The following is a 13,464-nucleotide window of genomic DNA, read 5'->3' as shown; positions in this document are numbered from 1 at the left end:
AAAAGGCAGACAGAGAAATTTAGGATGCCATGCATTTTAAACAATATTTTAAACACAATCGCAATGTAAATCCTTCCAGCTAAAACCACACAAAAGGAAATGGCATTAATAAAAGACTTCCTTTTGATTAATGAAGAAATTTCTCCAGATTGCTCAAAACATTTCATGCAGATGTATAAATTTTCTGGTATGACTTTTATGGAGATCTTCTGTGATCCCATACAGGATGGGAAATTTGTTTTCATTTTAGTTGTCTGTGTTTCCTTGGGAGATGATGGACAGTTCACTTCTATCAAAGAGCAAAAGATCCTGGCTGACTGAGATATGAATGCCATTTTAGGTGTTTTTAAGATGCATGAGGTTAGCAATATTTCAATAAGGATTGATATGAAGAAAACAGACTTTTAAAAAAAATGTGTTTCCAGCATTTTTATGAGCTTTAATGGTAAATTTTTGGGAGACAATGCCACAGTTGTCTACTAGGGTTCATAAAGGCTAACAGTCAAAACTATTAAACACAGCATGTATGATTACTGTTTGGGCTTGAACATCAAAAGTGCTGAATACTTTGTCTGCAATATAGTGGAATACAAACAACAATAACTTAAATTCAATTAATTTAATAAGTCCATTGACATTTTTTTGAGAACTCATATGCTTCAAGGCAGGCATAAGAATAAAGTCAAGCTTGCAAGGAGGAGTAAGGACATCTACTTTTCATGAAGAGACAGGAACCACTTCATATTTCATGTTTTTGATTTGTACCCAGTTACCAAGGAAAGACCTGTAGAAACCAGAAATGTGGCTGGCATTCCTTTTTTCAGAAAAATGCTAATATAAAAATTGTAGTGGTATTTTAATGTCCATACTGCTTACCAGAAAAGTTAATTAATTTCTTTATGGAAGATGAAATGATTAATGGTCCGGGCTTTGTCCAATTACTCTTTTTGAGACGTAACCAAAGTACTAATTAATGCCTTTAAAAAATTTAAAAAGTACAAGATTTTGCGAAGGTAAATAATGAAAAAATTTCAATCTTTCAAGTAGCTTAGCAAAATATTGATTACTTATTTGTTTTTATACTACCATTGGAGGATTCAGACAGCAAGTCAATACCATAACTAGTAATTCAGTTCAAATGAAAATAAGGTAATACATAAGCAGTGGACTTTTCAGCGGCCATCTAATAAAGCATATGGAGGAAAACCCCAGCACTGCAATCTTTTTATTTTCCAGCCGTGTATTTAATAAGAGTCATGATGACCAATCGAACACAAAATGTATGCCTGAAACTCTCTCTCTAACCCCTATTGATGAAGAGTATCTCACTGTCAGCTCAATGCCTCTGACCCCACTTCCACGAGGAGGAAGCTCTGAGACAGTCTCTGCAACCACTGCGACCCCACAGCCACGTGTTTGTGGTCCCTCATCATCATCATCATCCCTGCCTGACAGAGAGCCACATGGCAGTGACAATGAATGGGAAGACTTGGAGGAACCAGAGGAAGCGAAGGAAGAAAATGAAGATTGCGCTCAGGTATGTGATGGGCACCAAATTTCCAACAAGTAGAATACAAGGGAAAAGAGACAATTTTAAGAATGTTAAAGTCTTAAACATTAATTTTAACTGATTTTCTATGCTATTTACACTTTTTCCACATGGCCTTTTTTTTTTTTTTTTTTACTTTCCTGAATACCCACAATCTTTAAATAAGCCAGACCTTCCACTATGCCTGGCTCTCCAGAATTCTTAACCATTTGCCTTAAGGCTATTTCTTTTTTCTTGACATCTTACTATTTCTCCAACTTTCCAAAATTCTACATTATTATTCTCAGTGTACAAAGGCCTAAAAGCTCTATAGCAGCTTCTAAAATTAATTTAAGTCAGCTACTTGAGTTTTTTCTGCCATATTTCAAGGCCATGCAGAAAATCACTTTGTTACAGTGATATTGCTGTAATGTCCTGATAAGAAAGTATGATCCTTGTGCTAATTACTATTCAAAATATAAGGTTCAGTCCTGCCAAATGCTGAACATCTTGCATTCCGACAACACTAATGAGCTCTGAGTCCCTACTAATTGGAGAACACTGCAGACAAAATTTAGCTCCAGGCATTTCCTTCAGTGGGACAGCATAGCAGTTACAACAGTAATCTCTGCACCCTGCTATCGCAATGCTTGTCAGCCCAGAGGACTCCAGGCCTTTCTTCAGACATTCCAAATGCCTAATCCCAGGTCCTGGTGGCATTCTCTGCTTTCTTAGGCCCTATAAATCAATCCACATGAACCTCCACAATTCTGGGATATGGCAGAACACCTTTTGCACGCTCTTGTACCATCTGAGGATCTGATTCCTACCTACATATAAAAATATGGAAGATGTTACTGAAGCAACTGTGCTTGTTTTAATAGGAAATGGAGATCTTTGTGACTTTGACAAAGTCAGAGAACAACGGTTATGGATTCTCTGTAGTTCTTAACAAAATGGACACCTGCCTGTACGTTGATGAAATCTTGAATGATCCTGCCCTTTCTGATGGAAGATTGAGAAGGGGAGACAGAATCATTATGGTACAGTATTTGTTTGAGTTCATGCAGAGAAGAAAATATTTGCAGATCAATTTAATTTAGTTTTGGCATTCTTCATTTGGTATCACCCATTTATCACGTATTTAGGTATGTAAATAAATAATCTAATAAATCTAATTCTGCTGACCTCAGTTTGATAAATTTCAGACTGAATAGATTGTATGGCCAGGCAAATAACATGAATCTAGGAGCAATTCAAGACAAGTGAGACATTAAATGCCTTCCCAATTAAATGCCAAAAACTGAATTAATGTAATAAGGTGATAGGTGACACACAAAGGATGCAGGAACTATGCCCTTTGTAATGTAAGAATAAAACCATTTTCTCAGCCTGGTTCATGTTCAAGTTGCATAAGATCCTCTTGTTTTTTTTCAACAAGATCTTGAGATTCAATGTGAAAAAAAGCTACTTTTATTAAAGCTCTGCATTCAGAAACATGAAAGTTAAAAAAAAATATTACTGCAATCTTAACTGTTTAATTTACTGATATTAAATACCACATCAAAGCAACAACAAGGAAGTAAAAACTAATTTCAGTTCATATGCAAAGTTCAGAGTAGAGGGAGAAGTAAATGATGGTCAATGAGATCTATGACATGATTTTACTGGTTTATCATTTAGGTGAATGGAACTGATGTCACATCTTTACCATGCAATGAAGTCCTGACTTTACTGCAAAGTTCTCCTCCAGATCTGCACCTTGTGGTTGGTCGTGCTGACAGTGACCCACGTCCCCCAGTTAGGCCAGATGAGATTCCTGAAATTACTCTCACAAAGGGTGCCGATGGACAGCTAGGTGTGTAGTAAATGCTGTATTTTCTATTTTGGACTGAATGACGCCATAAGATAATCATAAGCAAGTGTGGTCTTGAATCAGTATGATCCAAACTGACTTTTGGACTGACTTAAACCCCCTTTATGCTCTTCATGATCACCCATGACCAAGGAATGAGAGCTTTATTTCAGGCAACACCTATGAGGGAAGACAAATACCTCTTATTAGACTAATGAAGATAGGTGGAAAAATTATCTTTGCATTACTATCCTATTAACTGAAGTTTCCAGATTTCTAGTCTCATAGTTTTATGTTACTGATAAACATAAGTTTTGGGTAGTTGGAAAATAATGTCTACTACCTGTAGAGACACATAAAGATCTATTTGGAGGGAAAGAAAAAAACTGAAGAAAAGGTAAAGTTTAAGAAGGATGAGCCACAGGTTGAGACTACAGTTTGCTATTCAAAAAGCCTCCACTTGAATCTTTGATTCATCACAGACACAAGGATTTAGCTACACTGAGCAATACAAATGATACAAGAAATCCCCACAATGTGAGTATCTTGATATTTCTGTAGCACGTTATGAGTACTGCACACAGATATAACTGTAGACTCAGGATAGCTATATTTGTTCTTGTACAACATCCTGTTTCCAGGTAGGAACTAGCTTGTTCAGAGATTCCTTGAATGTCGTTTGCACTGTGTAGGCACCTCCTCAGCCTCCATTGGCCTCCACTGCCAATGGCACCCTGATGACTGCAAGGCATTTAAACATTCTGGTAATGAGGGAGCTGCTGCTGTGCAGCGTCCTATTGCAATGACTACTGAACATCAGGTGAAATAAAGCACTACAGCAGCACTGAAACACAGAGATGGACATCACCATTTAAAATTTTCCATACTTTTTTAACATCTAATGGCATTTCACTTTTTCAGTCCAGCTTATACACCCCATCTTAGTGGAGCAAAACTGTTATTTATAATGTCAGTGATTTCTTCAGCCTATCTTTCAATGACTCACATTTATTCCACTTTAAGTCACTGACAGTGAAATTCAAAACACTCTGCCACAAAAGATGCTTTCTCTGCATTATTCTAGGCTTGAAGCTGACAGGAGGAGCTGGAAGCAAGTTACAAGGTATTTATGTGCTAGAGATAGTGCCTGGCTCTCCTGCCAGTGTGGAAGGCAGTTTGCAGCCACGAGATCAGATTGTTTACATCTGTGGACTGTGCACTGAGGGCATTAGCCTGGATGATGCAGTGAGAGTGTGTGAAGCTGCCACCCAGAATGTTCAAATCAAAGCCACCAGGTAAATCTGAGCATACTTGATCCTAATGCTGAAGCAAGTTTCGAAATTTTATATCAACAAGTCAGACAACACAAACCAGAAAAATACTTTATCTCAAAGCTCTGAATGTTTCTGTTTGATAACTAACATTCATAAGATAGCTTAACTACTTGTAATTACAACTACTGCAGCGAGTAAAAGTAGACTCATACAACAAAAATGAGAAGTCATCAAATTTCATCACCCAAAACCAAATGTGGAGCCTTTAACAGTGAGGCTCAGCACCATTTTCATATGTCTTGTAAAATTTATATTTCCATCACAAAGTGTCAACTTTCCCCTTACAATCTGAAATTCACAGCTACAAGCAAGAAATTACTTATCACCAGAAATTTTGAGATAATTCCAACAGCCGAACATTTTAGAAAGGTACTAAAAATGCAGCATTTAACCTGCAGCATTACCAGAAAGTCTTTCCAGGCCTGAACAATAATTGGCTATAAAGGATTTCACTCATCAGTTCATGGATGAACAATGAATATATTCATTGTGTTCCGCAGTCTGATACCACACTAGCTCAGGTCCTGGACTGATGCAGAAATAGCTTCCAAAGATATCAGAGGAATGGTAAAATATTAACCCAAAGCAGCTGAGTAACTGAGTTATATAACCAGAGCATGTGACAGAATGGCAAACCAGCTGTCTTAATACAGTTCAAACTTTCATCACTGTTTTATTAATTTGTGCTTATCTCACAGAAGGAACTGCCACCTCATTATACATCTGGCTGTAAAACAAGTTAGGCAGCACCTCCTGATTGTCAGAATTTACAAACTAAGGAGGTAAACAGAAATAGGGTAAAGGAAGTTACAAAAGAGCATTCTCACTTTATACAGGGGGTAACCAAAGCTGAATTCAAAATGGACCAGAAAGCAGTTCTGTATTGGGCCAGGTGATTTAACATGCTTATTTTTTCCCCCAACACATTTAAATAAAATGTTTCACTACAGTCAAATATTTTCATATATTGATATCAATTCTCTTTAGAAAAGCACCACTAACAAAATCATGAAAGGACAATTACTATTTAGACAACCGAATTTCTAAAAATTATTTTCATATGTGCTTTACAAAGCATGCAGCGCTTAATGGCTCACATATTTCACTTTTTCTGCCCCCAGAAATGGCAATCCAGTGGTTCCTATAGAACAGGAAAATAGTAAGTAAGGCTAATGTTTTTGGATTTTAGTTCAAAACATGCTTCTGATTTTGAAAATAATCATAAGGTATTGATTCATTGCATTTAAGTTATTAATAAATTGTAACTTGGCATTCAGTATTTCTGTTATGCCCATTTTAAGGGTCTGAAAAAAATTTGGTAGCTGTTTAAAGACAGAAATAAAATGTATAGTTCTCTGTAAAGAAAGTAATTTGTAACATATTCAGTTTCTATTTTTTTAATTTGTTATTGAATAGGAATTTTATATGGTCATGTGTCAACATCTGTTTTGACTGAAACTACTCTCTAAGTAGTTTTCCAGCACTTCTTGAGCCACTACTTAATATGAGCCACTACTTCATCATCTAGACCACCTTTTAAAACTGCTATTAATAAACTATATAAAATCAGCAGGCAGCACTAATATCTCTAAGTTAATATAAAAGCATTCTTATCAGGGGAGATACTGGATACTCTAACTGATACAAAACTTCAGTAATCGTCTGCTCTACAAAGACTTGACCAGAATTGCTCTAGCAGCAAAAGGAGTCTCAGCAAGCACAGGCTGCACCTGCACCCTCAGGTGGAAGGAGAGGTATCACATCTAGGTCAGCACATACAAAGGGTGTTAGTTATACAAGTAGTACTGTCCAATGCACACTTGGCTGCAGCACTAAATCAGGCCTAACCCCAGTTTCATTTACCTGACTGGATATCTCAATGTTTGTTTTCTTTTTAAATCATGCAAAGACAACCTTAAAAAGTAACCCTGGACCACAACTGTTCACATGCCTACACTCATCTGGATACTGGCATATGGTTACCTGAAAAGCTTATTCCAAATCAAGTTAGTTATGATTTCCTACTTTAACACACATAGCCATGCGTTTGTTTCTATAAACTGAAGCAATTTTCTACAAGATATGTAGAAAGTTATGTGTGCTCTCAGTTAACACAAAAGAACTAAAGCACAGCAAATGTAAACCCTGGTAGAACCTTGCTTACACAGCCTTGTGTGAGCTTTGCAGATTCCAAGATTTCTCAAGATACCTTCAGATAGGTAACTGTACCTGATCCACCTCTGATAGAGTTATGAACTCTCTACTGGCACAGTTACATGCCTCTCCCATAAAACAAGATGTGTAAGGTCCTGCACATGGGTAAGAGCAATCCCAAACATGAATGCAGGCTGGGCAGAGAATGGATTGATAACAGCCGTGAGAAGGACTTGAGGGTGTTGGTTGATGAGAAGCTGAACATGACTGAGCAATGTGCAATCACCACCCAGGCAGCCTGTCCTGGGCTGTACCAAAAGCAGTGTGGCCCCCAGGTTGAGGGAGGGAGATTCTGCCCCACTGCTCTGTGAGACCTGACCTGGAATGCTGCATGCAGCTCTGTGCTCCCCAGCAGAAGAAGCACTTGGACCTGTTGGAGCAATTTAAAGAGGAGGCCATAAAGATGGTCAGAGGGCTGCAGCATCTCTCCTATTAAAGCAGGCTGGGAGAGTTGGAGTTGTTCAGGCTGGACAAGAGAAGACTCTGGGGAGATCTTACAGCACCTTCCAGTTCCTAAAGGGGCTACAAGGGAGCTGGAGAGGAACTTTAGAGAAAGGTGTGTAGCTGTAGGACATGGGGGAATGGCATCAAACCGAAAGAGAGAAGGTTTAGATTAGATAGTAGGGAGAAATTCTTTACTGCGAGGGTGATGCAACACTGAAACAGGTTGCCCAGAAGTTGTGGACACCTCATCCTTTAAAATATTCAGGTCCAGGCTAGGTGGGGCTTTGAGCAACCTGGTCGAGTGAAAGGTGTCCCTGCCCATGGCAGAGGGTGGGAACCAGATGATCTTTAAGGTCCTTTCCAACCCAAACCACTCTATGATTTTATGATTCTTCCCTTTTACAGGCACTTGGAAAAACCTATAGTAATTTTTTATCTGGTGTTCCATTTGCTATCATCACTGATAGATTTAAAGATAAATCTGTATAATTCGTTATTAAGAAAGCAAGTCATGATTTTATAGGCTTAGTTACAACACATACTAAAATTGCAATTGCAACAGGTAGCTTTTTTTTAAACTACAGGATATTCACTATTTTCCATAATTCACACATTAAGAGTATTTTGTGGAAGACAGCTAAGATCACCAAAATGGTAAAGCAAAACCATAAAACTGGGGTGGGGGGAGTGGGCTGATAGAGGTGGGAGTGTTCCCTCATCTGCCTGATCACTGCCACATGTCTAGATTGTCTGGTGTCTGTTGTTACAATTTTTAAAATAGCAATGGCTAAGATGCAGTATCTCTGCAATTCATGACTGAAATGTTTTTATCTCTGTGCAAACTGGCAAACTTAATCATGCAGTGGTCTCACACTGCTTAATATAGTATCAATATTGGATATTGATGCTTTATAACCTAAGCATGGAGTTTACATTCCATGTGTACATGAAGTTTACCAGGAGGCCTGTCAGAACAAACATACGTGTATGTTTTTAGGGCCACCAGCTGAAACAGAGAAAGCCAATATTTCCTTGTCAGATGAAAACCTGAACTCTCAGGAACAGCATCTGCTTCATCGACATGGTAAGGAACTTTTCATTTTTCAGTTAAGGTTAGTAAAATTGCGTGCCTTCTCTTTGAAAGAATATAAGTCTATAGATGATAATGGCATTTCCTGGGAAAGATTAACTCTATATAAAAAACCTGTCTCCCTCAGAGTTTCAGAGGACATTTATACATCACTGTTGTCCATCTGGTGTCTCTGTAGCACGCAGTTCTTAAAGCTTGTTTTAGAACCTTCTCACAGGGAGCTAAAAACTCACAGTGTGGTTCACATTTCAGGAGTTTTAAGCCACATAAATGCACAGGATTTATTGTGTATTTCACCTATAAAATATAAAATGTTTAATTATGTCTCTGAATGAGGTTTTGAGTGTTATACTGCAGAATATTTTACCAGGACAACAACCTAAAACTTTTTGTTGCTTTTTGACAGAGAAACATTTGGAGGAAACAAACTGTGATGCTCAGCAGAACACTCCCGGTTCTCCAGAATGTAAAGTAAGTGACGCTCTGAGGTGTGAGGTGGTTCACCACGTGAAGTGAGCTATATGGAGTGAGGCTTTTTCAGTAGTGGTATTTAACATATTTTCTTCCTCTCTTTGAAATAAAGAATGTGAATATAATGCACTTGGAGAGTGTCCTGTAAGTTTGAATTGTATTCAGCATTCACAGAGTAGAATGCACTGGGCACTTCCTGGGGACAGGCTCTTCTGTTGCTGTTTTTCAATGCTTACAAAGACAGTAGCACAGGAAAAAGACACAGAATGTCACAGCATGGGATTCTGGGGAAAATATGTGCAATTGTGAAACATTTTCCACAACAATCTTTGAAAACAGATTAATTGGTTTCATTCTGCAATTTACAAATGGACACTTAAAAAGAGAGTAAAATTACCCCAAATCTTTGCAGTATTATGCAGCACTGATATAGACCAATATGGTTTGAATTTGGCAAGAGTAATGCATTTTTAAAGTTATTTATTATGAATTCCTGAATACACACAAGTGTTTTTGTTGGGGGCAAAAAAAAAGTTATTTCCATGCTCAGCATACAATGCTTGAAAATTCTTACAAGTGAAAACATCACTTCTGTTGGTGAAAACACATGGAAAGTAATGTTAATTGAAATTATTCAAATTGGGACTGATATTTCATGTGAATAGATTAACTAATTTTCTCTTGATTGTGGTTTGCAAAAAAACAAACGCAGTCTCTTGTTAAAATTGGACCTCCAACCTGGCAAAAAAAAATGTAACAATTTTCTTGCTTTTGATTATGTCATCACTATTACTTCTTCTAATCTTCTGCATGATTTAATCCATGATGGTTTATATCTTCAACTCACAAAAATAATTTCCAAGGCTGATATTTGTTGCATTGGTGCTAGTCATGCTGCAAGTCATAAACATTTCTAGCTTGCTGCTATTTCTGACACAGTACTTGGCCCTAAAAAGCAGCTGATTTTAAAAGCAAATGAAGTGCTAAAGTGAAAGAGATGGGAATGTTGGAATTATAAGATTATGATCTAAATTATAGAAAAATAAGAGAATAAACTATGTACTGCATCACTGTCATGCTGGAGATAAGAATGCCTTATTTGTCAATTAAGGTGATTTATCTGATATATTATAAAAGGATTACATAAGTACATGTTTCTTTGCTCTTAAGGGGTTATTTTCCCCAGCAGCAATTATTAAAAATAGTATGAAAATAAGTATGTACTATTTTCATTCTGATACATACATGCAGCTGTTATCTTGATCCCTGGAAGCTCTATAGATCTATTCAAGAGTAGGATATATCCTATAATCCACATAAGACAGTGAGGACTATGGGAATAATGGGAATCTTCAGTAATAAAAATGCAAACAAAATACAGCCCTGAATAAACTCCACTTTAGAATGCATCTTTGTCTATTGCAGGACTTCATTATTAAGATTGAGCTGGAAAAGGCAGAAAATGGAAGCCTAGGATTTGCACTGGTGGGTGGAAAAAATGGCAGGGCTATCCTAATAAAAGCCATCAGCCCGGAGAGCAGTGCAGATCTAGACGGGAGACTTCAAGTTGGTGACATTTTACTTAAGGTAATGTTTGTTCTTCATTGCTTTGGCTCACATTTTCTCTACTTACTCTAAAATGAGCATCTGTTGAATATAAAGGTGGTGCAGATTGGAAACCTGATGCTGCTTTGCACAGTAACAAGTAGGAGGTGCTGTCTCTCAGCTCCTGGTGGTTAGAGGCTTGTCCTGGGGGCCCTGTGTCTTCCCTGGAGTTCAGGCTCCTGTGGGACAGGCCCTCTCCAGAGCTGGTAGTTGGACACTCCAGCAGAGGCAGACCAGAATAACAGAGCAAGCAGCCAACTGCACTTACTCAGGACTGTAGTGCCTAGCAAGGATTCCAGAGAAAGTTCAGGCAAGCCAGAGTTAACTGGCCAAGCATGCAGGTCACAGCTAACCAGGAGGCTACTGTCATGGTGCCAGTTAGGTATTATCAAGACAAACAAAAAGCACTGGAATTAGGGCTTTTGAGACTTTATTTAAAATCTTACTATCCTACTACCTTTTAATATAAATCATCTTTTTTGTTACCCCAAATTATTTTTTCTTCTCCCTCCATGAGTTTCAAAATTGTTTGATTTTCTGGTTTTCATTTACTTCCATCTCTCCTTCATCTTCTTAATGAAGAATAGGGGAAAGCCCACTTACTATCTCAGACTATAATTTTGTGGTGTCCTGGCAATCATAGTATAAAGACACAGAGATGAAGGATCACAGCAAGTTAGGAGAGAATTCTCTCCCACAAATGGGAGAAAATGATGACACATGAAGTTCAAAGAAGTTCTATAAAGATTTCCCAGTGCTAGGATATGTGATTTTAAAAAAGGCATTGTGTTACAGGAATCTGGAAATACACATCATTGTATTTTTCAGGTGAATGAGACTTTTGTGTCTGGTCTGCCACGCCAAACAGTTACAGATTTGCTGCGCAAGGCTCAAGGCACTGTTCAACTCACTGTCTGCCGAAGCGTGGCTTTGCACTGGGCTTATTCAGGCAACCAGAGCAACAGAGCTTCCACTCCAAACACAAAAGCAGAGCCTGGTAAGCAGCTACATCCACTCACCATATGACAGAAGTGGGTTATGTGTTGCCTGAATTCAACTTTGACATTAGCAAAACAAGTCAATTTTACAGTTAGTCCTGTTTCATAGCTGTAGGTACAAACACATTCTTCACCCTGATTTGCAGCTCTGGCTAAACTGCTCATGACACAGGACCACAGGGAAGGAATGCCCAAGTGTGATTTTTAAATCTAGGAACAAAGCTGTAAGACCGTCATTGATGCTTTAACTCAGTTTAAGTTTTTAAGTCATGAACGTTGGTCTGATTTTACCCCATTTTATGCAACTCACTGATGGAATCACAGCCCATTTTTGGTTCAGTTGCTAAAATATTTCTCCCACAAACTTCACATCCCATCACTCCTACTTATCTCCTGGAAACACTACACCTTCTGTTCTGTCTGGCAGACAGATCCTCTCCTGTGCTTATTCATGCTCAAATCCAGAAAGCTCTGCTCCCAGGTCTATCGTTACTCATTTGAGAGCACACCCATCTTGCACGGGGCAGTACTTAGAGTCATGACTAACACTATGGAAGAACTTTGTGCTCTATGCTTTTTTTTACTGAATACTCAAAAATTAAACACTAATTAAAGCTGGGAGTGGAAGCAAGGATATAAAGCAAGGATATAAAATTACCAATAGATTACATAGTTATAGTCTTCAACTTCCTATTTCTTTGAATATTGAAACATTTCCTATAATGTGGAGAAACCTAAGTGGGAAGGATATAGAATTCCTCCTTCTGGCCTGCTGATTACAAATTGGAGGCTTTGTTTCAAGCATTCTTAGTCAAGAAGACACTGCCATTGCCATTTTCTTCTTATATGACATTGGTGAATTACATAGTTTCTGGAAAGTTTCAACTGTTTTCCTGCAAGACACAATGGTATGAGAGAAGTACTGGCAGCAAAATTAATCTGTGGTATTTTTCTCTTAGCAGTGTGAAGGAATGAGCTGGGTTAGGGAGGGCAGGTTTAAATTGTTTCAGGTTTTTTTTATAGCTGCTGTTGATACAGCACTTTACTTCAGTGTATCTTCTGGCAGTCTGAATTATGCTGGCTTCTACAGTGGTGACATATGGCATTTGTGCTCTGTTAACCCTCCCAGGCATTCACAAGAGAGAGATTCCATGCCAGTTTAAGACACTGTATCTCAGTGCCCCATCTGAGGTCAAAGTCCTTTGGTCTAAGCAGCAGGGTATAATTGGACCTATATTTTCATGCATTTGATTTTATTTTTGTTTTCTGGTATTCAGTGAGTGGTGGAGAAAGCCTGCAAGCTCAGCCTGTTTTCACTTTCAAGGAAGAAAGCTCCAACCAAATGTGCAACAAGGTAAAATCAGAGAAGTTTTCAGAAGTTATCAGGCAATGTACTCATCTGTTTGTTTACAACATGGGTTTGCTGCAATGTGGGAAAGAACCACACCTTCTTAATGAAAAAACATTTAATGTGAGGGAAGTGTGCTTCCATGACTGGAGCTGATGACATTTGAGTGAGTCAGGATTCCACTGAGATAACAGCACATGATAAGTATAATACAGATGCTAAAATGGTGGAGGGAAGAAAGGTTTCATCCATAAGTCTTGTTCTGATTCTTTATAATACTGAAATGAATTTATTCATTTTACTATTCTTTCAGTATCTCTAAACCATATATATTAAAAGATTTATATTCAGCTATCTTCACTACTATTCATAATTCAAATGCATCTAAATTTCTTCAAACATAGCTATGATTTTGAATCTTAGTAAGTCCCACAAAATATTCCACATTAAATTTCAGAGCATCTATTATTTCTAAATTTAAAACTGTAAAACTCCTCAGTAAATGTGAGAAATTTAGATCTTCTTATTCTCCAGAAAACAAATAAAAAACCCAAACTCTGATTCAAGTAATATAATT

The 13,464-nt window shown here is 37.8% G+C and overlaps 1 protein-coding gene across 1 annotated transcript in view; it reads left to right on the top strand.

Annotated features, from left to right (window-relative positions):
• FRMPD2 (FERM and PDZ domain containing 2) overlaps positions 1–13,464 on the top strand; it is a 70,024-nt gene that overhangs the window by 44,753 nt on the left and 11,807 nt on the right. Inside the window, exons 30-37 of the mRNA XM_058841390.1 lie at positions 1,336–1,537; positions 2,413–2,571; positions 3,212–3,386; positions 8,373–8,459; positions 8,872–8,936; positions 10,362–10,523; positions 11,370–11,538; positions 12,817–12,893. Of these exons, the coding sequence (XP_058697373.1) occupies positions 1,336–1,537; positions 2,413–2,571; positions 3,212–3,386; positions 8,373–8,459; positions 8,872–8,936; positions 10,362–10,523; positions 11,370–11,538; positions 12,817–12,893 (1,096 nt within the window). The remainder of the gene's footprint in view (positions 1–1,335; positions 1,538–2,412; positions 2,572–3,211; positions 3,387–8,372; positions 8,460–8,871; positions 8,937–10,361; positions 10,524–11,369; positions 11,539–12,816; positions 12,894–13,464) is intronic.

This window comes from Poecile atricapillus, chromosome 6 (genome assembly GCF_030490865.1).
Source record: "Poecile atricapillus isolate bPoeAtr1 chromosome 6, bPoeAtr1.hap1, whole genome shotgun sequence".
Classification (NCBI taxonomy): Eukaryota; Metazoa; Chordata; class Aves; order Passeriformes; family Paridae; genus Poecile; species Poecile atricapillus.
The sequence above is the reverse complement of the archived record's forward strand: the minus strand, read 5'-3'. Positions and strand labels throughout refer to the sequence as shown.